Source organism: Leptonychotes weddellii, chromosome 7 (genome assembly GCF_054177405.1).
Source record: "Leptonychotes weddellii isolate Sample4059 chromosome 7, ASM5417740v2, whole genome shotgun sequence".
NCBI lineage: Eukaryota > Metazoa > Chordata > Mammalia > Carnivora > Phocidae > Leptonychotes > Leptonychotes weddellii.
This window is the reverse complement of record NC_138375.1, coordinates 47,845,105-47,870,633: the sequence shown is the minus strand read 5'-3', so window position 1 is coordinate 47,870,633 and position 25,529 is coordinate 47,845,105. Positions and strand designations below refer to the sequence as shown.

General features: G+C 34.6%; 1 protein-coding gene across 2 annotated transcripts in view; it reads right to left on the bottom strand.

Moving 5' to 3' along the window:
* Nucleotides 1-25,529, bottom strand: part of GABRG2 (gamma-aminobutyric acid type A receptor subunit gamma2) — a 101,170-nt gene that overhangs the window by 63,011 nt on the left and 12,630 nt on the right. For both annotated transcript variants that reach the window (XM_006730680.3, XM_006730679.3), the window contains exons 2-6: nt 10,731-10,882; nt 9,143-9,210; nt 6,472-6,692; nt 3,333-3,415; nt 435-572 (exon numbers count right to left, since the gene is read on the bottom strand). In XM_006730680.3, coding sequence (XP_006730743.1) covers nt 435-572; nt 3,333-3,415; nt 6,472-6,692; nt 9,143-9,210; nt 10,731-10,882 — 662 coding nt within the window. The remainder of the gene's footprint in view (nt 1-434; nt 573-3,332; nt 3,416-6,471; nt 6,693-9,142; nt 9,211-10,730; nt 10,883-25,529) is intronic.

The following is a 25,529-nucleotide window of genomic DNA, read 5'->3' as shown; positions in this document are numbered from 1 at the left end:
GCCTGGGTGGCTCAGTTGGTTAAGCGACTGCCTTCGGCTCGGGTCATGATCCTGGAGTCCCGGGATCAAGACCCGCATCGGGCTCCCTGATCAGCAGGGGGTCTGCTTCTCCCTCTGCCCTCTTCCCTCTCGTGCTCTCTGTCTCTCATTCTCTCTCTCTCTCAAATAAATAAATAAAATCTTTAAAAAAAAAAAAAAGAAATTACACAAATAATTTACTAATCCAATTTTAATCCATTTTGCTTCAAAATGATAGAATCCATTTATATTTATTATGCTAAAATACCAATTATAATTTTCTCTGGTAAATTAAAACACTTCATTTAATTTTCTTCATATCATTTGTAGACAAGTATTGAAAAGCCTTCTGAATTATATATATCCCAGAATTTTAACTCTGGAAGGGGTCACTTAAAATTCGAAGTGCATCTTACCAGAAGTCGTCTTCACTACTTCAGTGGTATTTCTTAGTCCAACAAATGAAAATTGATAAAGCCTCCAAGATCTTGTGTCACCCACTTCAACAGAACTACGCTTCCATTGGTAGACAATTTCTTCACGTGGATAGCCATCTGCCATTAGACGGGAAAGCACACATTTCAAATTATTTATAAGTGAACGTATGTAGCAACCACCTTCTATGAACAAGACACTGAGGTAGGTGTGAGAGAGACTGACCTATAAATTAGAAGAAGATCCTGAACTAAAGAATCTCACAATAGAAGAAATAAATACAATGACATTTTCTCCCAACAGGAATTTTAAAAACTATGAGGTCAAAATTACTTGAAAGTCACTTAATTTGCATAGAAGGTATACTATACATGGTTTCATGTATACTATATTCATACTTTACATTGTCTAGGGTAAGATATAAAAAGTAGCCAATATATAAGCAATAGTACATACGCACAGGGATTATTTCATGATGAAGGAGAGTTAACAGGGCAAGGTATTGAGAGTCATGCAGAAACAGAAAATAATAGGAGAGGAGCAGACTCAAATGCCTCTCCAGGGCATGCCCTTGGAGTGGAAGGTGACTGGGAAAAATAACCTCAACTACTTACATTATTCTCTCTCTCAATTTGTTGGGACTTCATTTTAATATATGTAGAAATTCTACTTACTACAATTAAGACTAGTAAAGTAGAAATGCCCAGGGGAAGATACCAATGAGTACTATGTAGATTCTGAAGAAGTCAATCATGTTCAGCCAAGAGAACAGAAAGTCGTCTTTTAAGAAGTATTGTACTGACAATGTAGTGGTTATCAGTACCATTTGCTGGCCATAATACCCTAGAAAAGTTTCTTCATTTTTTTCCCTAAATTATTTGTTTCTTTATGGGGATCAGGGTAGTACTTATTTCATGAAACTGATGGTCAATATATATTTGTTGAATGGATAAACATTATTAAGTTAATTGTAGAATAAACTCAAGTATGGGTGCCAGGCTGGCTCAGTGACTCTTGATCTTGGAATTGTAAATTCAAGCCCCATGTTGGGAGTAGAGATTACTTAAAATAAACTCAAGTAAAAATAGATAAATAGGTAAACAATACTAGACATCATCTAAACTATTTATCTATTAATAATGCTATATAAACCTAAGTCTTAATTATGGAGGCTGATTGACTACTTGGAATAAAATCCCTATGTGTCTTCCTTTTCTTTCCTTTTGGTCCAAGTAGTTGTGTATTATGTGTTTATTGACTAAGGTGAAAGAAAAAGAAAGCATGATCCCCATATTGGCATGGAGCAGAGGAAGGGGGGCAGAATGTGCTGAAAACTGAGAAAAAGAATGATGATGTTAGGAAATTTCCTATGGAGAACACGTAGGTGATTTAACTTTTTTGAGAGCAATAAGTAACATTAAGTTGTGTTTGGGTTCAGAAGACAGTTGTCCATCAGTGACCTAAAGACACAGAAATCACCAGTTCTTAAATTTTAGCTGACTCAGAAAAGGAGTAGACCCAGTTGGAAATTAAAAGAAATGAAGTCTAATCTCCTAACACGTGGGGAAGATTTTACTTAAAAATATTCCATTCTTGGATAAAGTAAAACATATGAAATAAGATGTATAATGGGAACTTTTGTAAATACATATGATATACAGTGATATTTTTCTTCAAGTCCATTCTGGAATTGATGTAATGATGAACAGATGATTGTTTCTCTCATCATTGATTTTTTTTTAAATATAGTTATTATGACTTAGTTGGCTCTTACGAGTCTCTGTCACTCCCTGCCTGAGAAATTCTATTTATAGAAACATAAACTTAAAACTTATAATCAGTTTTTCATTCTGCCTAGTATGCCTAGTTGGCAGACCAAAAATAAGGAAGAGGTGAGAAACCTAAATGAGTGTTGAACAAATAACTCAGGCAAACATCTGGGGGAAACTGAAGCTTGGTTTTGGTTCAAGCAGGAAATATCTACAAAGGTTACTAAAGCTTAATTTGTTTCAGAATCATCATGGATCATCTTGGTAAATAGTCTATTATCTGATAATAATAATAATAAAATTAATAGAGCTTTCTGATGAATCTTATTGTGTGTGAGGTAGCACACCAAGCATTTTACATATATTACATCAACAAAGCAATATCGTGGTGAGGCAGGTCTCATAATCTCCATTGGGCACCTGAGAATGTGGACTCACTGCAAGATTTAGTAATTTGTTCAAGTCCACAGTGATGGAGTGGGGATTTGAACTAGACCCATAAGACACCAAAAATTAGTCTTTTACTCACTGGTAAATAACTAGTTCTAGATATCGCTTGAACTCCAGATGGAGAAGGTAAATTTCAATTTTGCTATCTTTAACAGGTATTACTGAAATTGAAATAAGCAAATGACACTGTTGAATCTATGTACCTCCTGATGTGTAAGGGAGAAAATAAGTAGCAAATATTTTGCTACTCTCTTCTCCTGTGCCTATGGGAGTAGTGGGGGGCGGGGGTGGGAGGAACAGGGAGGGATAGGGGCAGGGAATAAGGATGTAAAATCCACCATTATACCTTTCCATTGTGGCCAGGCCTGGCTTTATAATCCTTCTTGAAAAATGTCTTCAGGCAGCCACTGCAAATTTATTAAAATTTTATACACCAGTGAAGCCTACTTGTAATTTCTGATAAAATAGATCCTTTTTGCAGGAATCACTCTAATAGGAATAAACTGGTATTATGATGAAAGTAACTGTCAAAATCTTCAAAGTCAACAAAATTGCTTGATTCTGCATTCTCTAGGAGTCTCCCAATTAGTTGGCATTGCAATTAGAAAACTGTTGGTGAGAGAGGATACAGAATACATAATACAGAATGAGATTACTTACAGCTGGAGAACTCCAAGGGGCAGGAATGTTCATCCATCGGAAAATTGTGTAACTGCAATTGGCACTCTGCATCAATTGTCAACCTAAATAGAAAGATATGAAACCTAAATAGAAATCATTTAGACAGTTTTAAGAATATACATTAGTACAATTTTTAATGACTATTCTTCATCTTTGTTCCTCGAGAATACATCTCATATTATTATCGATAATACAAGGTGATTCTCCCTGAAGAAACCCACCAAGTCCAGGAGAAAATTACTCAAGACTTAATGTAGACCATTTTCACAGACCAATCAATAGGATTTCATTGACAGCAACTCCATTTTTTCCAAAATTTATGATCAGATAATTTTTGTGGCAAATTAATTGCACACATGAGATTGTTTGTTGAGTATATTTAACAGAACAGTTTTAAGAACTTAAGCTCATTTACTGTTTGCATGTAAATGAATGCTGATAAATTCTCAGCTCTTACCTGCTAATTAAAGCAGAACCTTCTGTTTATAAGTACTTGTTAGCTGTTAGATTTAAATTACTATATGCGACTTTTAAAATACTTGTATTTCACAATGGAGTATTATGCATTCTGATAATGGAACACTATGAAGCCATAAATAGGATGTTATAGAGTAGAAGAATATTTAATGGTAAGCAAGAAATGTTAAATACACATACACAGACATATTAGAAAAATGCTTGCCAGTGAATCTCAATTAGTTTGCATCTGGGTGCTTATTAAAGATACAGATTTTCTGGATTTCAGTACGGGCTGGGACTCTATGAGGGAGAAATTTAATGGAGTTCCAGATGTTTTGACCATCTTTGGAGAAGTATAACTATATTCTAAAATTGTAATGGTGATGGGCTGATGATTTTTAAGATTTCTTATTTGTTAACTATATATCTTACAGGTATTAATCTTGAAGTAAAAAAAAATTATAAACATTTATTTTAAAAGGTTTTACAATTCAGCATAATTTTTAATTGGAGAGATTTCATTTTTCTACGGTATAATAGGACAATTACTGATCTTAAACATAAATAATAATATTGAGCCTTTATTGGTCTATGTGGCACTGGGTATGGTAAATTGTTCTCTAATTTAGTAAGTGTTATTATGGCTTTATTGTACTTGAACTTGTCCAAAGTCACAAAGCTAGCAGCACAGTTGAGATTTGAACCCAAGATTATTTGTCTCCAAAGCCAAAGGTTTTAATCATTGTCACTCAATAATTACATGCTCTTCCAAAGAAAAGGTTAGTTTCATTCATAAGTGAAATTATAATTAAATTTGATATTTTATTATTATTCTCAAATTAAACTGGAATTATTAAATTGAAAATAATTTAGAGAGATTGTAAAGACAGATACATATGTTATCTCTGCACACACAAATATTCATAACTTATTATAGATTAGCAACAAGAATAAAATCATCTCTCTCTGTAGTTCACAACTCATTCAAACTTGGAATCTCATGAGTGGCATTTTTGAGGTGGTTTCCATAATTAAATATTGTATAGAGATTCTACAAATTAACAGAAGTGAAAAAATGAGTGTAGTTATGAGAACAATCAAGGGACTTGGAATAGTGTGAATGACTTAATATTTCAAAAGCAAGACTGACTCTGATTTATCAAACTTTGATTTCCACTAGATTCTAATTTCAGTCATTACCTTATCTCTCACATTTAATGAAACCCATGATGAATACAAACTGTATGCCATGAATTTCTTTTGTAATTATGGCCATTTTTCCTAGTTACTGACGTAACTCTGATATAGGTTTTGGAGCCACTTTAAAGTATTTTATTTTGCATGCCAAGTGTTATATAAGAAAGTATATGCCACAAGAGTTTTTAAAAGGAATCATTTTGAAGCTAGAAGTTTCAGGATCCTAAGACCTAGAAAAATCATATTATCCATAATTTTTACTGAAAATATATATAAATAATTTTAATATCTGTTGTGCTTACTATATATCAGGCTGCATGTGAAGCATTTTACATATTGGCCCACTTAGTCCTTATAATAATAAGAATCATTATCTCTATTTTATTTTTATAGAAATTAAAGAAATGAAAAGAGTTTGCTCCGACTGTCTTGGATGGGGGCATGAACCATGGGGGTGGTGCGTACCTCTTTTCCAATAATCTCCATCAATTCCTACCTAATTTCTTTAAATAAAGATGTAACCAAGTAAAAACATCAAACTTACTAATAAAACTTTGAGATACATCTTCTAGCACCAAGACCCCTGCAACAAGATAGCTGCCCCTAAGTCCTCTACATACAAATTCTGAGGAGTTGCCCTAATTCATATAGATAGTAAGATACAGGTCTAAGAACCAAAGCCAGATTTGTCTGGTTCTTAAGTCTATGTACTAATCTATTATGTTGTTTAATAATATACTATCACCCATGAAAAACCTCAACATCAAAATATTTTAAATGCATGTAGGTATTAAGTGCTAAGATAATGGCATACAGTAATTTAAGTAGAAAATCTCCCAACTGTTACTTATCATTTAAGTTCATAAAATAAAAGAAAGCTCCTTCAAATTATCCCTAAAGAAGTCTATTTCCAAAATAGCCAGTAAATTAAGTCAAATAGCCTATCAATATAGTGCAGAGTGAGTGCTGGGAGATAGAACTCATCGTACTTGCTATTGCACAGCTAAAAGAGAAGGAGGTACCAGGAGACCTCCACACCGAAATTTCTCCTTTAGCAATGGTTTCCTTGGAAACAGAGACATTTCCAAGCATAACAACTAGTGGTCCCAAGGATAACTGTCTGTGTTTTCGTTTCGTTATTTTAAAGTAGCAGAACACACAGGCAAAAGCCAACACTGGTGCAAAAATCAGGTAACCTTATAAAGGCAAGGGGAATTTCATGTCCCTGCAAGAAAACAGAGTTCTCACATCAGTCACAGAAAGTAAAGTTCTACCTATGATTTGAAAAAGCTCATTGATAAGAGAAAGAAAAGCAAATTTTGTACTATCACATACTATTTTGATCACACATGCCCACCCTGATGTAGGTTTGAAATTTCTTTCATTCCTCTTGTTTTAAGAGAGTGTAGTTGATCTTTGTTTTATTCCCAGAGATTACTCCTTTCTTTTTTCAAAAGCATACCTTAAGGTGTAGAGCACTCGACCATCATTCCAAATTCTCAGCATCCTATTAGGGGTGGTTATCCAGTGTGCATCAGCCTTTTTGGAGTTTCTGAAGAAAGTGTCTGGAATCCAGATTTTCCCTACCATGTTGCTATTCAATCGGAGGACTTTAATGGTGCTGTTAAATTTCAGACGTCTGTCATACCATGTTTGTGCAAAAAATATATCAATTGTATATTCCTGTTTTGTTTTTTTTTAAAAAAAAAGGTGAAATAGAACATTTTTAACACAGAATTGTATTGTAGATCATTTGTTTATATTTATCATTTGTATTCTCACTGCCAATACAAAGCAAAGCTACTTTAGTTTTGAATAATCCAAAAGAAAGCAAAAGCTTTGCTAAGGAAACACACCCATCTTTTCTAGACAAATTGATATTTTTATGAAAAAATAGATCTGTTTAGATGAATTCCAGCAAAAGATCATAGTTGTGATATGATCATTTGCATTCTGGGTCTCGAGCAGTTTCTCATGTTAATTTGGGCCAGCTCATTCTTTGTTGTGGGGGCTGTGTTGTGTACTTTAGAATGCTCAGTAGCATTCTTATCCTCTACCCACTAGATGCCAGTAACACAAACACCACAGCACCCCCCCCCAAGCCCCTGCATATTGTGACAGCTAAAAATATCTCCAGACATTGCCACATGTGTCTCTAGGAAAACAATCACCCAGGTTCAGAATTCACTGCTAAAGAGTGAAGGAAGTCCATACTATTCAAAACAATCTTAAACTGGAGCTCGGGAGGCTCAGTTGCCTCATAATAAAATTGGGATCTTTAAGAACCTGTCTTGTTGGGATGCATGGGTGGCTCAGTTAGTTAAGCAACTGCCTTTGGCTCAGGTCATGATCCCAGGGTCCTTGGATCGGGTCCTGCATCAGGCTCCCTGCTCAGCAGAGAGTCTGCTTCTCCCTCTGTCTGCTGCTCCCCCTGCTTGAGTTCTCTCTCTCTCTCCCTCTGACAAATAAATAAAATATAAAAAAAAAACAACACCTGTTTTGTTAGGTAGTGTGAAGATGGAAAAGGGGAACGCACATCAAGTAGTTTGTGCAGTGTCTGGCAGATAGCAAACACCAAATGTAAGGTAACTTCTCAAAATTTGTTACTATTATAGTTGTCCTTTTCTCCAAATAAGAGGAAATGAACCAATTAAAAAATAGTCTTTACTACTGTATTAACCACATCACAAAGCACATTCACAAAGTGCTGTGATGAGCAATGACTTTTAATGATTACCCTCAAATATATATCACTAAAGTGGCAAGTGATTGACTTCAATCAAAGAGAAGTAAAGTGTCATGTGAATTCAGACCACAGACCTGGAGTCAGAACACTCAAGTTCTGGTTTGTCATATTTAGATATTATTTAACATTATTTTATAACTTGATTTTAATGATGTCTATAAATGAGAAAATTGAAGAAAAATTCAGTGTACTTAGAATATGAGAGCTGGGCAATGAGAATCATCCATATTACACATAATACACATCCAAAAAACAGCCTGTCAGGATCAGACCAGAATCTTCTTCCTTTGCCTCATTTGCATTGTTCTGTGCTATTTCTTTGCACCTCCTGCTGTGTTATTGTATTGTAATTAACTACATTTCCACTAGCGTTAAGCCTTATCACTTTGTTCACCACTTAGTTCCATATTTGTAGTCTACGAACAGTAAGAAGGGAACCTATTTTATGAAATTCTTTGTCAACTAGTTAGTGATGTGCCAGTAGGTAAAGTCATTAAATAGCTTCTGATCTACATTTTGGCAAGAAGAAAAAAAATACACATACACACAAAAATAAAAGCTTTAAGGTTCATTGAACCAGCATTTCATAAAATGTGGTCCTGGGATAGCAGTTCTGGGAACTAATATTCCTGAAATTAAAAGTTCTAATTAAATAAACTATCCATATAGCTTTTTCTTAAATATTTATAATTTGCATTAGAATGCTAAATATACTGAAAATTTTAGTTATAAGGAAGACCTGTGTTGGTATTTCTTTAATGGTTTACTTGCATGGTGTATGCAGGTGGTGGTAGACTTTTTCTTATCACCCCAAATGAGAACACTTAGAGTTTCTCATCTCCCTGACTCAACAGAGTGTCCTTACTGCTAGCTTGGTAAACACTATTTCAAAATTATACTATGACTATGTTACGTTTGTTAATGTTATGTTATGTTATAGTATGTTCTACTTTATTCTAGACTCCAACCTAGTTTCTTATTTTCAGATTCAGAGAGAACAAAGCTATATTTATTGTTACATCTAATTCACTATTTCTTCTGATAAATAATTCCAGTTTGAAGCAAACTATGCCTTCTCCATACCATCAAATTCTAAAAATTAGTGGAGTACTGTATTTTATTTTCTAGTAAGCTATACTTACCAAGTAAGCAATGATTGTTGAATTTTAAAAGTATATCATTTTTACAAAAAATAGTTTATATACATATGATCACACTTAGTTCTCATAACAAATTATAAAAAATATCTTTATATTACAATAGAGAAAAAAGAATCTGAAACATTGTCTCTCCCTTATGAATTTTTCTGTCAGCATACTCTTTGCTATTTTTATGATGCCACATCTCCTCTCTAATATGTTAACAAAACAGACAATTAGAAACTTACCATATTGATAGCATTCACTGGACCGATGCTATTCACGTACATGTCTGTGTGAATTAATGTTGGTTTCACTGTAAAGAAAATGATAGATATGTGCATGTGGTGAAGCACAACATTTTAATGTTCTAGTGTTATTCTAGAAATAAATTTATTTTGCTACATTATAAGTGATTTATTCACAATTAATTTGGTGTCAGTAACTAATTCACTCCATTTAAGTAACTATTTGTTTTCCCAAAAAAACTCCTTTTAAGCATGTAAATGCAGTAACTAAGCATATTAGAGTTTGAAACTGATTATCCTTTAAAATTGTGTATTAAAATAAGCAAATAAGAAAACGCTGCTCAAATTTTCTTCAGCCTTCTCTCAGATATCTCAGATATATCTTTAAGCCCTGGAATCTATTTGGGCATGGTAACCTGACTTGACCCATGTAGAAAAAATAACTACTTAGTGATCTAGAAAAAATATGCTTTAGAAACATGAAATAGACATGAAGAGCAACAAATATTATGAATTGTTTTTGAAACATTGCCCTCTGTTGATTCCTTTCATGACCACTTTGTCCTCATACACCTCAGCCAACCCAAAATCAATCTTCCTCAATGACTTACTCAATTGTGTGACTCATCAAATAATATGAGGAAACCATATGGAAACCCAATACACACCTATTAGTCAAAGAGGAATGATATTAAAAATCATGTAGTATTACATCCATGACCAAATGGATATGCTCCATTTTCATTTAAGATTTAATGAACAAGGATTCATAATATCATTCTGTGCTTCAATTCAACAAGTACATTTTTCTCATCTTTATCCACTCTCCCTGAAAGTGCCATACTGTAATTTTCTATGTTGGACTGAATTCTTCACTAGTCCCTACATCTACGCCTCTGCTTTCACTCCAGTGAGGCTACTTCACTGCCTCTGAACTTCGGGCTTGACCATCTAACTTGTGTTGGCTAATACTACATGGACAAGTGAGTACGCTAGTTCTAATCCCAAGCATTAAACCTTATGTTTGAGTCTCTACTTTCTGTCTTGCTCTTTGTTATTTTCATGAGAAGGATAATCCTAGCTAGTCTCCTGGCCCCAGGAGTAGAATGAGAATACAGCTTTCTTAAATGAGCAGCTCCAACCTGGCTTAATTTAGATTAGACTGCACCTGGCAAAGTGCTAAATAAATGCTTATTATTATATGTCACTGAGATTTGCGACGGTTTGTGACACAGCAGTAGGTAACTAATATATCCTTTCTTTACCATTATTTACTTGTTTATTTTTGATGTTACTTCATAAAGAAGTTGTCATATTCCTTCTACAGCCTTTGTCTAAGATATCTAGGAGAATTTGAATTTCCAGCTCTCATGCCTCATTTGAAGATTATCAATGCTCTTTCCTCATTTTGCATTTATCAAGGCCCCTCCCACCCCTATGCCTGAATGCTACTTATACATACTTTATTTTTACAGCATATAATGATCATTTAAGTATTTCTGGTTATTGAAACATACTAATGTATTCTTCTAGTGTGGTAGGCACGTTCGTTTCTATCTCTACTATATCACAAATTACTTTAACATACCTCCTATATCAGGCCGAAGTTTATTGTCATATCCTTCCAGGAGATTATTTAAGATGACAGTGACATCACCTTCAGGAACTTTTGGAGTCAAGACCCATGTTTTGTTAGAAGCATAATCTTCATAGTCATCATCAGATTTTTGGCTAGTGAGACTAAGAAAACAAAAATATTGGTCAGGAAACATATAGACTATATCCAAGAGGACTTTTTACTCACAGTCCACTGGGGAGAAAGGAGAAATGAACTAGGATTACAGGAATGTATTACAATGGACAACAGTGAAATTTTTCACTGAGGCTCCATCTAGCGCACAGATGTAGATTCAAATTTATTAAAGTGTACTCTCCAGTTTTCCAGAATGCTCTGTCTTCCCATCTATAAGTATACCATGTTTTACAAGTGATTTTTGCCTTTCTCATAGTTGATATTCTTCCTGTCCACCTGCCCAACCTCACAAAGGACTTATTAAGAAAAAAACTTTTTGTGAAAATGATGCTTAAATGATGATAATGTAGTCTCAGAATTCAGACATAATGTCTACTTCTTCCTCCCCGAAGAAGTTCACTTGCTTCAACCTATTAATGAAAGTAAGAGACTGATAATTAGATTCACTCCCACAAACCGCCAGACAAGCCTCTCCCCTCTCAATTGAACTACTAAGGAGAACTTAGTCTTGCTGCTTTTTCTTCCCCCAGGGTGTGTGTATGTGTATTTTTTTCCCCTCACTTGCACTGAAAGCAGGGGCGGTCCATTTATCTTCGATTGTTAAGAACCTGGTACTATGAAGAAAAACGTAGTTGCAGACTTTAAGCCACTCTTTATTAGAGCAAAATTTCCTAATCCAGAAACTCATACTAATAGTTAATATACTATAATTGTGTAATTGAAACTGCCTACTTTGAGTGATCTAAAAGCTACATAATATCCTGTGATTCAGTTTTCCATGCCCAAACCTGTCAGAAAACTTCCACAATTAGGGCCAGAAGTTAAGGCTGACTTTGGAAAGATATTGGAATCATACTCATTCATTTTACATATATAAAATATATGTATGTATATGTGTGCATGTATAGATAAATAGATGAATCCATATGGTAGAAGAAAGCTGATTGCATGATTAATCTGGTTCGAGAATGAGCATGGGAGATGAAGTTTTAAGAGTAATCACTGGCATGGATCAATTTAGTAACCAAGTAATCTCCTCTTTTATTCCTTTAAAGCTTTATAAAGAGGAACCATTATAAAAATTGAGCCATACATCTGCATCAAACCTCACAGAGCCAGTCTTACTTCTGGAACTTCAATTAGCAGAACGACTTTAAACATTTAAATTTCATAAACCTCCCATTTAGGGTATGATGGGCTGGATAAAACTTCAAGGAACTCTCAAAGAGAAAGGCCCTGGTGTCGGCAGAGGCCAGGTCTCGGCTAGGGAAATTCTTCTTGGGCCTTAATTCATCATTTCTCTAGAGCATTGCTAAACACTCCCTAATAGAGTTCTCATTCTGTGACCTAAATCTCACTAGTTTAAGAAGAAAAAACAGCTCTCTGACCAAGAGATTTTCAAGTCCCTCCAATAACTCTGAGAAAAGAATGTGGTTGGCCCATTGGATACCATCATTATGGAATTTTACCACCATTTAATTTGTTCTTGCAAAAGTGTTTAAAAAAAAAAAAAATCTTTCCCTCCCTCCCTCTGAGTCTCTCTCTCTGTGTCTCTCTTTCTCTCTCTCCCTCAGACAAATGCACCTTATTAAAGTTTCTTCAAGGGAAGGGAACAGATATTAAATCATTTGGTTCACTCGCTTATAGCAACTCCTCATACTAACAAGTAAATAATCCAAGCATGATGGTACTGTATTACTGTTATTACCATCATCTGGCAGACTAGGAGGAAAAATACATATAGTGAAAATACAAGGGATACTTGCTTAGGAGGAATACTACTTTCCAGAATTGCATAAATAAATCTTTTAGAATCATCATCTATTAGATGCCAAAACAATAAACAAATGGATTATTTCATTTAAAAGTATCAGTGATAGATTTTGTCGTAATTGAGGTTGCCTCCTTAGCCAGAGAGAGATAAAAAAAAAAAAAAGAGTTGAGAAATTAAGAGTATAAAGTTTGGAGTTAGAAAGTACTGGGTTTACTTTCTGGATTCATCATTTCTTACCTCTATCATTTACTATTTTATGACCTGGGGCAAGTTATTTAACCTTGCTAAACTTCACAAAGTTTTCATCTTTAAAATAGAGTTAATGCTAGTTTAAGAAAATCACTATAACCATCAGTTACTGGCTTCAGTTGACAACATATAATGGGTTACTGTTGTCATTGTCCATGCCTACAGATAATTTATTTTGTATTTTTGAATAAAAAGACATTTGTACATTCCCGATAACTGAGTGCAAGAGCCATGTACCAATGTACTGCTTTCAACTTAAATCATTGAGGCATTTTTACTACTATTCTGTTAAAGTCAGGATTTTAGTGTTTGCCATCACCAGATGAAAAGTTAAGAAGCAGCCTTTCTGTGGAGAGTAAGAATAATTGTGTACAAAGTAGAGAAATAATCCAATTATGTGACAACTTTTGTGTAATAAAAATTTAAAATTAAAAAAAATAAATAAAATAGAGTTAGTGCTAGTATTCATCTTATTTTTGTGTAAGGTTAAGATAATGGTTATTAAATGCTTTGCATAGTGCCTGACACATAGCCCTGAAAATAGGTCTGTTATAATTATTGTTATAAAGTGACCACTGCTAGATTTATAACAACAGCTCCAACCATGTAACTAAAACCTGAATCCATGGATGCTGCTTTCAGGCTTTTATCTAATATGTGCTGAGAAAAACTAAAAACAGATGTTTTCCAGGAAAAAAAAATAATGAACCCCTACATTATAAATAAATGAAGTTTTTATTCTCTAGAGTTTTCCCAGCTGAGGTCTAAATTAATGGGGCTGATGCATAATCTGGGATTGTTTCCAGATTTGTCTTAAAAAAAAGAAAAAAGAGCCTCTCTCATTCAACGTTGGCTGTTTCTCTAGAGAAGAATTCCTTGGAGTCAAGACCTCCTGATTTGTAGGTAGGCTGTCTAGGAATAATGAAGTCTGATCATTAGACAAGGCATTCTGTGGCATTGTCAACCCCATAAGAAGGCCTGGGCAGAAACAGATTGATAATGATTCAAGAAAACAGACTTGATAGTTGAGTGTACTGAGCACAAACATAAAGTTGAACTTCTAGCTAAAGCCACCTATCCGAATGTAACAGCCTTTACAAGTAGTTATTTCTTGTGCCCTTTAGTTTTAAAAAGTAATCTTATAAAAAGAGAGAACTAAAATTGAAATTAGTCTTAAATTAGCTTACCATAATGAAAAACATTTTTTCATAGTCTGAGTGAAAATTTGTCAAAAACGGTGCCAGAAAAGGTTGTAAAGTTTTCATCTTTGAAAGCTTTTTAAGAGATACAGAAAACCATCTGCCTGGGACCCTTGGACCAGCAGCATGAGCACTGCTAGGATATTGCTGGAAAAGCAGGACCTTGGGTCCCACCTGAGATTCCTGAATCAAAATCTTTAACAAATCTTCAAGTGATTCATATGCATATTAACATTTGAGAATCTCAGTCACAGAGTGTTTGGGGGGGGCGGGGGGCATCTTTAAAAATACATATTCCCAGGTTCCCACTTTAAATCTTCTGAGTCTCCATGTTGTAAATTAGATTTTTATTTTCATGTTTCCAGTTTTATGCATGATTTGAATTTATGAATTATTACAAACATGTAATAAGCTCATGTTTATAATCAGAAACAAAAGCTGATTTTAAAAAATGGCTTAGAAAAACAAAAGAAATATTTGATAGATGCTCAGTGAGAGGTTGTTCAAAATCACATAGAATAATCTAAATACTTGAATTTTGGTACATATTTTGTATGTTTGACACTGAATATTAATTATGCAGTTTATGGAATTTTAAATTTTAATCCATGTATTTCAGATTCCCACAAATTCAATAAAGATCTAAGTTTTGTGGCGGAGGGGGGCGGATAATCTAGTCACTTTACCATCCCAGGGTAATATAACAACAAACATTTGGGTGAGATATAAAAACATTTGTCTTTTCGTTCAGGCATCTTAAAATCCATTGGTATTTGGCATCATAAAGACAGAATATATATTTTTTTTCTTTCTCTGACATAGGTAAGTAGAATAAAAAAATAAAAAATCATTTATTTTTATGTTTAAACTATTTTTAAATAATTAGTGTTTCAGTCTTTCATAGTTTCAGTAATATTTTGTTGGTACAAGTTTTAGTTTTATTTTATAGGTGCAGTGAGTTATATGCAGGGTATTTTATATGTCAAAATAAATCTCTCAAGATATATAGGTCAGCAAAATGAAACCTTTTGGATCTTTTCTATTAAAAATTCCTATGCATTGGATTTTCTGCTTTGTTAATATTACCTCTACTGCGAATCTCCACTGCTTATATAATCTAATCTCTATCCCTTCTTTTTACTGTTTTCACAGAGATACCCTTCTACCCCACATTTTCTTCAGACCATAGAATCCAGTGAGAATCCTCACACTCCAAAAGCATCAGAGAGGAGAATGTGTTGTTTCTTACCTCATTATGTTACTGAAGTTTGTTAAGTTCCTGAAACTTGGCCAAACTCCAGTCTAACTGCATGTATTGTCCTTCCTGCCTACAATCTTTTCTCTTCACCTCCCAAACCAATATTTGGCTTGGCTTATTCCTTCTTACTTTTCAACACAAACATCACCTTCACATAGAGGTCATCCCTTATTGTTTTGTTTTGTTTTTTAAAGATTTTATTTATTTATTTGACAGAGAGACACAGTGAGAGAGGGAACACAAGCGGGGGAGTGGGAGAGGGAGAAGCAGGCTTCCCGCAGAGCAGGGAGCCCGATGTGGGGCTCGATCCCAGGACCCTGAGATCATGACCTGAGCTGAAGGCAGACGCTCAACGCACTGAGCTCTTATTGTTTTATCTAACTTTGTCACCCACCCCACCCTTCATATGCTCTAGCCAGTCCCTTCATAGCATTTGTTACAATGTCTATGTATTGATTTGTTTATTCTGTCTCCATTACTAGACTACAAATTCCATGAGTACATGTTTAATTAAGATTTGTGGAAAGAATAAATGTTCTTGCTAACTAGTTTTCCTAAGGTAAATAATAATACCAATGATAGCTACTTTTCAATATTCACTATGTCCTAGGAATAACTTTAAGGACTTCACATACATTCTCCCACTTAATCCTTAAAACACTGATATTCCTATAATTATCCCCATTTTGCCAATGAAGAAAAACAATGATATTTACCAACAGTCACTTCAGTTTGCCAAAACCAAAATGTTTAACCATTATGCTGCAAGGCTTTGAAAAAGAAAAATTGGGTCCAAAGAATCTGCTACTGTACATTCATCAAAAAATAAGATCCAAAATAAATGGTTGCTCAAGCTCATTTTCCTTTAGGACAATAAATTAGTTTATGCCTGAGCTCAATAAAAGTATGGCACCCTCCCACAAAGTTAGTAACATTCAAATTTCGTGAGCTTGCTGTTACAGATACCAATAATTTGATCTCCCCATACTGAGGAATAAAAGCAGAGCTCACAATTTAACTTCACACATGTGATAAACTGTCTCACACTCTTTCTTGGCTTGGAGAGCAATGTACACTACAGGGCAAGGCATACATATCAATCAGTTCATTTTAAAGGATGTCCTCCAGCCACTGCAAAAAGCAGATTTTGGTAAAAAGTGTTAGAGCAGGTATGAAAGGTGAGTATATGTCTCAGAGGACACAGGGAGCTCATAATCTGATCATGGGAGGAGGGGGGCTCCACTCTGTATTGTCCAGGAAAACTGGGAGCTCTCTAGGGACACTGCAGTATTCTGTGAACAAGAACACTGGGGCACCAATTAGTCTTTCACATAGGGTCTTTCGTGGCCTATGGGATTCTATACCTCTCAGTAAGGACATGTAAGGAACCTATGTAGAACCTGTTGGGAAAGGTGCTTCTGCTTGTCTGTGTACACATGAATGTGAATTTTCAAAAAGAGGAGCGGTACAGCAAGGAAATAAATCCCCAAGCATCAATTCTGATCGTGAATTGTCCTACTTATAATGACTTCCTTAGCTCTTACCAAGTTCAATTTTTTAATATTAGATTAACAGCTATTGTAAGTATGTTTATTTGACTGAGTCAATTATCAGACACATATATCCAATGTGTAAATGCAAATTGTTTATTTTATTAGCAATCACCAGTGACCTGTATCAAATAACTGTGGGGTTTTATTACCTAAGATAAATTTCATTGCAAGTATCAGAACATTCAAACCAAATTGGTAGGCACTGACATATATAGTCATAAAGCCTAATGTAGGATCAGCTTCACAGTGCTCTAGATAGCTTCACAACTATGGTATTTGAAAACTCAGATTCTTTCTAGTTCACCCATCTATCCTCCACAGTGTCAGCTTCAACCCAAAGATGGCCTGACTATGCAGTCAAGAGATGCTAACAACTCCTTACACCTCTATGCCTCCTTATTTACATCTATGAAAACAGAGATATACTCTTCCAGAAGTTCCTTCACAAAGAAAAGTCCCCAGAGAGTCTAAATTTGTGCATCGCTAGCCAAATACATATGAATTCATACGTATGAAACTGAAATCTATGGCTAGAGGAGATTATGTTGATTATTTTGGTCTAATTATCTATCCTATTAGTATCCAAGATGGAAACAGCTTCACAAAAGGCATGAGGATTTCACATACACCCAATGAAAATTGGGATAATTAATAAAGCAAGGAGGGGAAATGTGGAAAAGACAACCACAACGCTCGTTGGGGTCAAGGGGTGTACACAGAAAAAAGCCATCAATGTGAGGCCTAGGATTATCCCTGAAGTCCATTTTCCTTGGTTAGCCACCTCACCGTACTTATGTTGTTTGTTTCAACCATTCTTAAATAAAATTGGGAGAATGTGGAGCAAATAGGACTCATTCACTGCTAGAAGGAAAACATTTGGCATTATCTGCTAATGATAATCCCTATTTCATATCCCAAAAAGTCCATCTCTGGATTTATTTCAAAAAGAAACACATGCACATGTCTACTCTAAGACTTGATTAAGAGGGGCGCCTGGGTGGCTCAGTTGGTTAAGCGACTGCCTTCGGCTCAGGTCATGATCCTGGAGTCCCGGGATCGAGTCCTGCATCGGGCTCCCTGCTCGGCAAGGAGTCTGCTTCTCCCTCTGACCTTCCTCCTTCTTGTGCTCTCTGTCTCTCATTCTCTCTCTCGCAAATAAAAAAAAAAAAAAAGACTTGATTAAGAATGTTTAGATTATTAATAGATATGAACATAAAACAAAACATAACCCAAACAGATGTGAACATAATCCAGTAGTACAATAGATTAATAAAAGATGGTATATTCACATAATAAAATATCATACAACAATACAAGTTGGTGAACTATTGCTAAATTCAGCAACATGAATAAAAAAAAAATTGAGCAAAAGATGCCACACATACACACACACACACACACACACATACACACACGTGCTGTGTTTCTGTTTATATAAAATTTAATAAAAGGCAAAATTCAACTATAGAGCTGAAAGTCACGACAATGATTTCTTTGGGGTAAGAGAAAGAAGAAAATGAGGAAGTAAGGGAGGATGTTTACTAGGGTGCTAGCAGTATTTTATTTCCAGTTGTGGTTGGGGGTTATATGGATTTTGTGATGATTCATTGAACCATATTTAGGTCTTTTGTACTTTTCTACATTTTACTTCACAACAACAACAAAGCATTTAAAAAATGAGGTTTAGGTGTGAGAGTTAAAAGTAGAACATTAGGTTCCTAAGAGCAAGAAACGTTTCTGTCTCCAACAGTGTCATTTTCTGAAAATTTGCCAAAGTGCCTGGCACGTAACAAGACACGCAATGAATACTTTCCAAAATACTGGATGAATCAATGAGAGTATGGGTTATTTTAAAAAATTTAATGTTTGTGAAAATCTACATGGAAATGTAGATTCACTCTCTTTAAAAATGTACATAGGTAACAATTACAGCTAATATTAAAATGAGTGGCCTACATAATGCCATCACATGATTGCCATCACCTTCTTCATTGAACACTATAATTCCTTGTGTGTAAAAACTCAGGTAACATGCCCTGAAGATATTTTTGAGAGTTAAAAAGAAAATAAAACCAAGGTTAGCCCCAGAAGCCAACTGTCTATAACTGTTTGATAGAATAGAAATAAAAGTGTTGATGCTAAATTGTGATAAGAAATGTCAATGGATACAAGAATTCTTGACATCCAAATGTCAATAGATACAAGGGTATAAATAATGATATTTATAATGATAATAATGATTATTAAACTGACAAATTCCTAATCTATCCCTTTATATATAAGGTACTTTTATGTGATTTTTTAATAAGTGATAAAAATAATATTCGGTTTCTTGTTTGTGTACATTTTGCCACAGAGTAGAAGCTTTGGCTTCAAAACCTGAATGATCTTGGGAACCTGAGACAACTCATCTTGCACACTATATACTGATGTGGAATTTTTAAAAGGAAGTGAGGCCATAACTATGTTGGTCTCAAGCAACAATTTTTTTTCTATGACGTAGCAGAACTTAGCCACTGCACTTGTATTATTATTGGACTGCAATAACACAGTGATAGACTAGGCCAGTACAATTTTGGGGGCTGCTCTCCCTCATTCTAGAAATACACATGGAGTTTGCATTGAGTTGCTATGTTCTGACTATGAAAATCCAAGACTAACTTTAACCACAGAAATATGTAAACTATAAGCTAATGTCAGAGAAGGTTGTAATTTATTTACTGTCAAGAAATATTCTCAGAAGGAAATATTTGTATTTCTTCCTTTATCTACTTGATTATCATTCACTAGGAATGCACAATGTTCAGCATATAGTGAATGTTCAATACATTATATAGACCAGTCGTTCTTACCCTGACTGCATGTTATAACTACCTAGAGAGCTTTAAAAAAAAATACCAGTGCTGAAGAACTGCCTCTTAAGATACTCAATTAATTGATCTAGGACAGGACCAAGACATTGGTATTCAGCTAATTCTAAGGTGCTGCCAGAAGTAAGAGCTAGTGCAAGACAGTGTGATAGAGCTTTTTCCCAAAATAAGTACCACTTTGGTTATTACTCTCAACCAAGTCAAATGTCACTTACTAGTGTTTCATTGTACACTGGACGTTCAAAATAGCATCATCCTCAAAATTTATGTCCTATTAAAATTATCCCATATCAGCGGTTCCCGGAACTTAGGACACCTGTCCCTGGTAACCAAGACAGATTTAAGTGTCACATAGGAATAGCATTTAGACATTGAAGCACATAATTTGAAAATTTTTCCTGTTTTAATTTTCTGTCAATACACTCAATTATACTAAGGACAGTGTCTCAGTTTATTTATAATTTCTCTTTAACCACATTCTCCAACTTGCTAATCTACTTTCTAAGGAGAACATCAAGCTCAGCACTTCCAGTAGAAAATAATATATAATTAAGATGTGATAACATTGCACTGATTTCATTGTATTTACTTTGCAGGTGGCTTGTATTATGAAAACTGATTTTCCAGATTTTATTACTTTTATTATTAAATGTATTAAGTAAAACAATTACTTTAAAAAGATACCGGTTTTATGAAAAATATTAAGTAAATAAATGATCAGGTGTCACTTAGATGTGGCAAAAACCATGAAGGTGGCCAGATTTGGGAAACAATGCCTTATAGCTTTATATTTCTTGGTCCTTCAGTTAATTATTTGAGATTCTTTTGTGCAAAGCGCAGTTGTAGGTGGAAAGAAGTAGAAAGTTCAATGCTGATATCAAAACACCTTTCATCTATTTGAGGAAACAAACACCTAAACAGCTAGAAGCAAGAAACACTGAACTAACAATGCAAGACAGTAACAAAAACATTGTCACATGGTAGACCATGACTAATCTCTGTCTGCAGTACCTCCAACTTGATGTTAAGGTTATTTCTATAAATGTGCCTCTGCATTTATTATGAAATCTCAATTTCTGTAGTAAGAAGGATAGTTTTCTCTAGAACATAAAACATTTTGAAGAACTGACCCAACTTTTGATCCCTCTTCTAGCAAAATAAAAGGTCACACATATAAACATGCAAAATTGTTCTCATATTTGCAAGGAGGCCACACATGTGAATAAGAGAAACTTTGTGTACTTTCTCCCAAAGGTTAAACTGTCCCAGGTTTAGGATAGTTTAAGGGTCAGTGAAAAGCAGTGTACAAAAGTGAAGGCTGATTCTACTGCATGGAATATCTGCGTATATTCAGATGTTTATTCAAATATATTCAAAATATATTAAAAATTCATTGGAGTCTGTTCTTCGAGAGCAGAAAATGAAATATTTCAATTTTGTCTTTATATTCAAATGTTTGGAAACATAGAGCTAATTTACTCAGGTGGCTGATTGAATTTTCACTTCTATGTGGGATTTTACCCACATGACCAGGATTCTAGGAAATTTTTTTCCTCTTCTATATTTTCTAAAATTGCACCATAGTCTTTAAGTTCAAGTCAACACAAATTTCAAATCTGTCTCTGTGGTCATGTCTACTACTAGACTACTCTTAACATTTTCATTATTTGACTCTTCCTGCTAAAACATGTTCTCAAAATCAGGGTTTTATTAATCACTTTAAAAAGTTAATCAAGTCTTATCTCATCTTTCAGCTTTCTTCCTCCTCAGTCCCTACCCCTGTTATATGAATAGTCCATTTTTATCTCAATATAATATAAATTTATATAACTAGGAATTATAAATACTTCACAGAAATTTGTGTTTATTCGTTTTTATTCAAAGGCATCTTCTATAAACTAAACACTATCCTCAGTACATTGTTTACGAAAATATGGTAGTGTTAACAAAAAAATTTCTATATTGAAAATGAGCATGAATAAGTACTCTATGGATGTATTTTAGAGAGTCCAAAATTATTTTTGTGCTTAGAATCCTGGAAGAATGTTAAAAAAAGGGGGGGGGGCTCATGGGGGGCTCAGTCAGTTAAGTATCTGCCTGCAGCTCAGGTCATGATCCCAGGGTCCTGGGATCCAGCTCCACATCTGGCTCCTTGCTCTGAGGGGAGCCTGCTTCTCCCTCTCTCTCTGCCTGTCACTCCTCCTACTTGTATGCACTCTCTCTGTCAAATAAATAAAATCTTAAAAAAAGTCCCGATGGACTTTGAAATCAGCCTAACTTCACCCCAGTTTAAGTGCATTTCTATGGATAGAAAACTATCCATACATTTATGTATGTATCATTTATATATTTATAAACATAGATCCTGTACAATGCAATAAGTTTAAAAGCTTTAAATGACAAGGAATTCATACCATGTAGAGAGTGCCTTAATGGAATAACAAGGTCCCTTACTGCCTTTTCTAGGTAATGTATTACTACCTTTTTCAAGAGACTGCAAATCTAATGCACAAATCGCAAAAAGAGGCTCCACAGAATCCATGTTTCTTCCTACAAGTTCCCTATCGGTTTTCTTTCCATCCTTTCCAGTATCCTCAGGTACCTAATTACCACTGGTGTCAAAACAGATCACATTACTGATTACCATTTCAATGATATCACTACCAATGAAAAGGTCCTGACTAATTCAATCAAGAGTACAACCTCAGTCAAAATAAAAGAAACTTCCATTTGTCTGGAAAAACTTAATATGGTCATTTTGTGTAAGCATTCCAGAAAGAAAAAAAAAATCTAGATAATCAGTTTTTAAAAGTTATTATTCCAGGGGCGCCTGGGTGACTCAGTCGCTAAGCGTCTGCCTTCAGCTCAGGTCATGTTCCCAGGGTCCTGGGATTAAGTCCTACATCGGGCTCCCTGCTCAGCGGGAGGCCTGCTTCTCCCTCTCCCACTCCCCCTGCTTGTGTTCCCTCTCTCGCTGTCTCTCTCTCTGTCAAATAAATAAATCTTTAAAAAAAAAAAAAGGGATACTGAATTACAAGAATTTATGTGTGTTAAAATTCATACAACTGCCCACCAATAAATGTCAATTTTATTCTACGTTAAAAATAAAACAAAAAGCTATTATGCTGTAAACTTAAATCACTGAACTTTTGAAAATATTCTTTGATATAAGATTTTTGTAAAATTTCCTGATACTAAAGTATGAGGTAATTGAGCCCAAACATTTAAAAATCTCCTGGTGGGGGGGTGCGCCTGGGTGGCTCAGTTGTTGAGCATCTGCCTTTGGCTCAGGTCATGATCTCGTGGTCCTGGGATCAAGCCCTGCATCAAGCTCCCTACTGGACAGAGAATCTACTTCACCCTCTCCCTCTGGCCCTTCCACCTGCTTATGTGCTCATGCTCTGTCAAATGAATGAAATCTTTAAAAAAATATAAATCAATCAATCAATCAATCAATCAATCAAACTCTCCTGGGGAGAAAGGAATTTTATTACTGAAATGGTATTGTGGTTTCCTTTTAAATTGCTACATAGATGTTTGGATCTCTTTCAGCCTTTTAGATGGAATATTACCTTTCATGGCTTCGTTGTTCACAGATTAAGTTCAACATATTTTATGGATAGGAAATAAGTATACTTTTGTTAATGTTCTCTGAGAATCCCTTAAAATGTAAAACTCAGTCATCCAAATAACTGCTCCTAAATCATATTAATTTGTAAGTAAGAGACTATTTTTGCCATTTCTTAGATACAAAGTACTTATCTTTATAAAAACATATCTGTTTAAACACATTAGTTAAATATAATGCAATAATTTCATAACAATGCCATAAAATAATTACTACACTTCAAATAACTGAAATAATAGAATGATTCTTGATCCCACTAAGATTTTATAGCAAAATGTAGAATACTATGTATAACTCTAAGGAAGCTTAAAGTAAAAAATTTAGTTAATTGTAAGCAATTGAGAATTGGCAGGTAAATTGTAACCCTCACCATTCCCCAAATCATAGAGGCACATGTCTTAAGAAAAAAATTGATATTATTTGAGGCATTTCTCCTGACACAAACCCCGTATCTGGAATACAATTCAAATTCTTCACTAAGGCTGCAAGGCCATGTAACAGGAAGCAGCTTTCTGCCTTCCAAATCCTATATCCTGACCTTTGATCCTTGGACACTGCCCAACCATCTGGGCCTTTTTTTAGTTCCTAAATCACACCAAGTTCTTTCTCCATTCAGGGCCGTTGCACCTGCTGTTACCTATGATGAGAACAGCCTTCCCTTGAATGTTTTCATGGCTGAATTTTTTTAATATTCATATAAACTCAACTTCTTACCCATTAGTCAGAAAGGCCTCTCCTGACCATTCTACCTAAAGTAACTCTTTTCTTCTCTCCATCACACAACACTTTTAATTATTTCTTCAACTTTTACCTCTATTTGAAGTTTGTTTACTGTTTGTCCCTAGACTGCAAGCTCTAAGAGGATTAAGAAGATAGAAGTTTTTCACACTGTTTTATCTCCAACCCCCACAGTGCCAAACAAGTGTTAGGAATGCAACAAACATTTAATTATGGCAGGAGACAAGGAGGAAGAAGTTTGTCCACTTTGCATTTATTTTCATTCCACATTTAACATAGCACTTTAAAGTTCAACAAGAGTTGAATGACATCCCACATTAGCCTATTTCAAGGAGAAAATGGACAGAATCACATGGATCTATGAGTTTAAAAAACGATTGATTGTGAAATGTACATCTCGTTACACAATTTCCTTAAATCAGAGGCAATAAGTGAAACAAATCAATAAAAAATAGAACACTGTCTATAAGTAAATTTATAAAAATATGATTATAATATATAACATAGTATAGTGTTTTGCTTTTAAAAGCACATCTTTATTCTAGAAAATACTTCCACAAGAGCAACGACTAGGTTTGCCTCATCCAATGCTTTACAGCATCCAGCATAGTTCCAGGAACAGAGTGGCTAGGAACTAAACAAAACATGATTCCCAAAATAAATAAGAATTAAGGGCACTATTCAGATCACCTAAATCAGAGTATGTAACCACTATGTCCAAACTTCTGCTTTATGTGCATTTTTCTGATAAACTTCATTGATGCTTAAACATTTACTAAGCATCTGCTTAGGAGATTACATGGAGTCTGAAGTCCAAGAGAATAAGATTAATGAGAAAATCTCTCCCTCCTTATGTGATTCTCTAAAAAGTTCACTTTGATATACTCATTCATCAGAGAAATTGAGCTGCATATGGAAATGGTAGCAGATCTACAAAAAGGAGCTCCCATTATGGACCTTGGAAACACTGCTAATGGCCTGTTGACCACAAGGGTACTTGAAAAATCACATGTTTCAAGGAGTATTTGATGCCAACATAGCTCTGGTTTTGTGGCACTGAGTTGAATTTTTTGCTGTTTATTTTATTATATAAAAGATTTTGGTGAAGTGACGTGGTGTGACTGGGAAGTTTTATTTTTCCCTTTCAGTAGGGTTTTATTACTGAATATTTTTTTATGCTTTCAAATATAATAATTAGCTTAGTTAAATACCATTCACTATGCTCCTTTTTAGTCATGAAATAGAAAAGATTTATAACAAAAATATCTCTCAATCCTAAAACATCTCTCTGATGAAAATTCTGTATTAAAGAATTTCAAAAGAATTTGAAAATTTTCAAAAGAAAATGGAAGAGAGGTAAGAAGC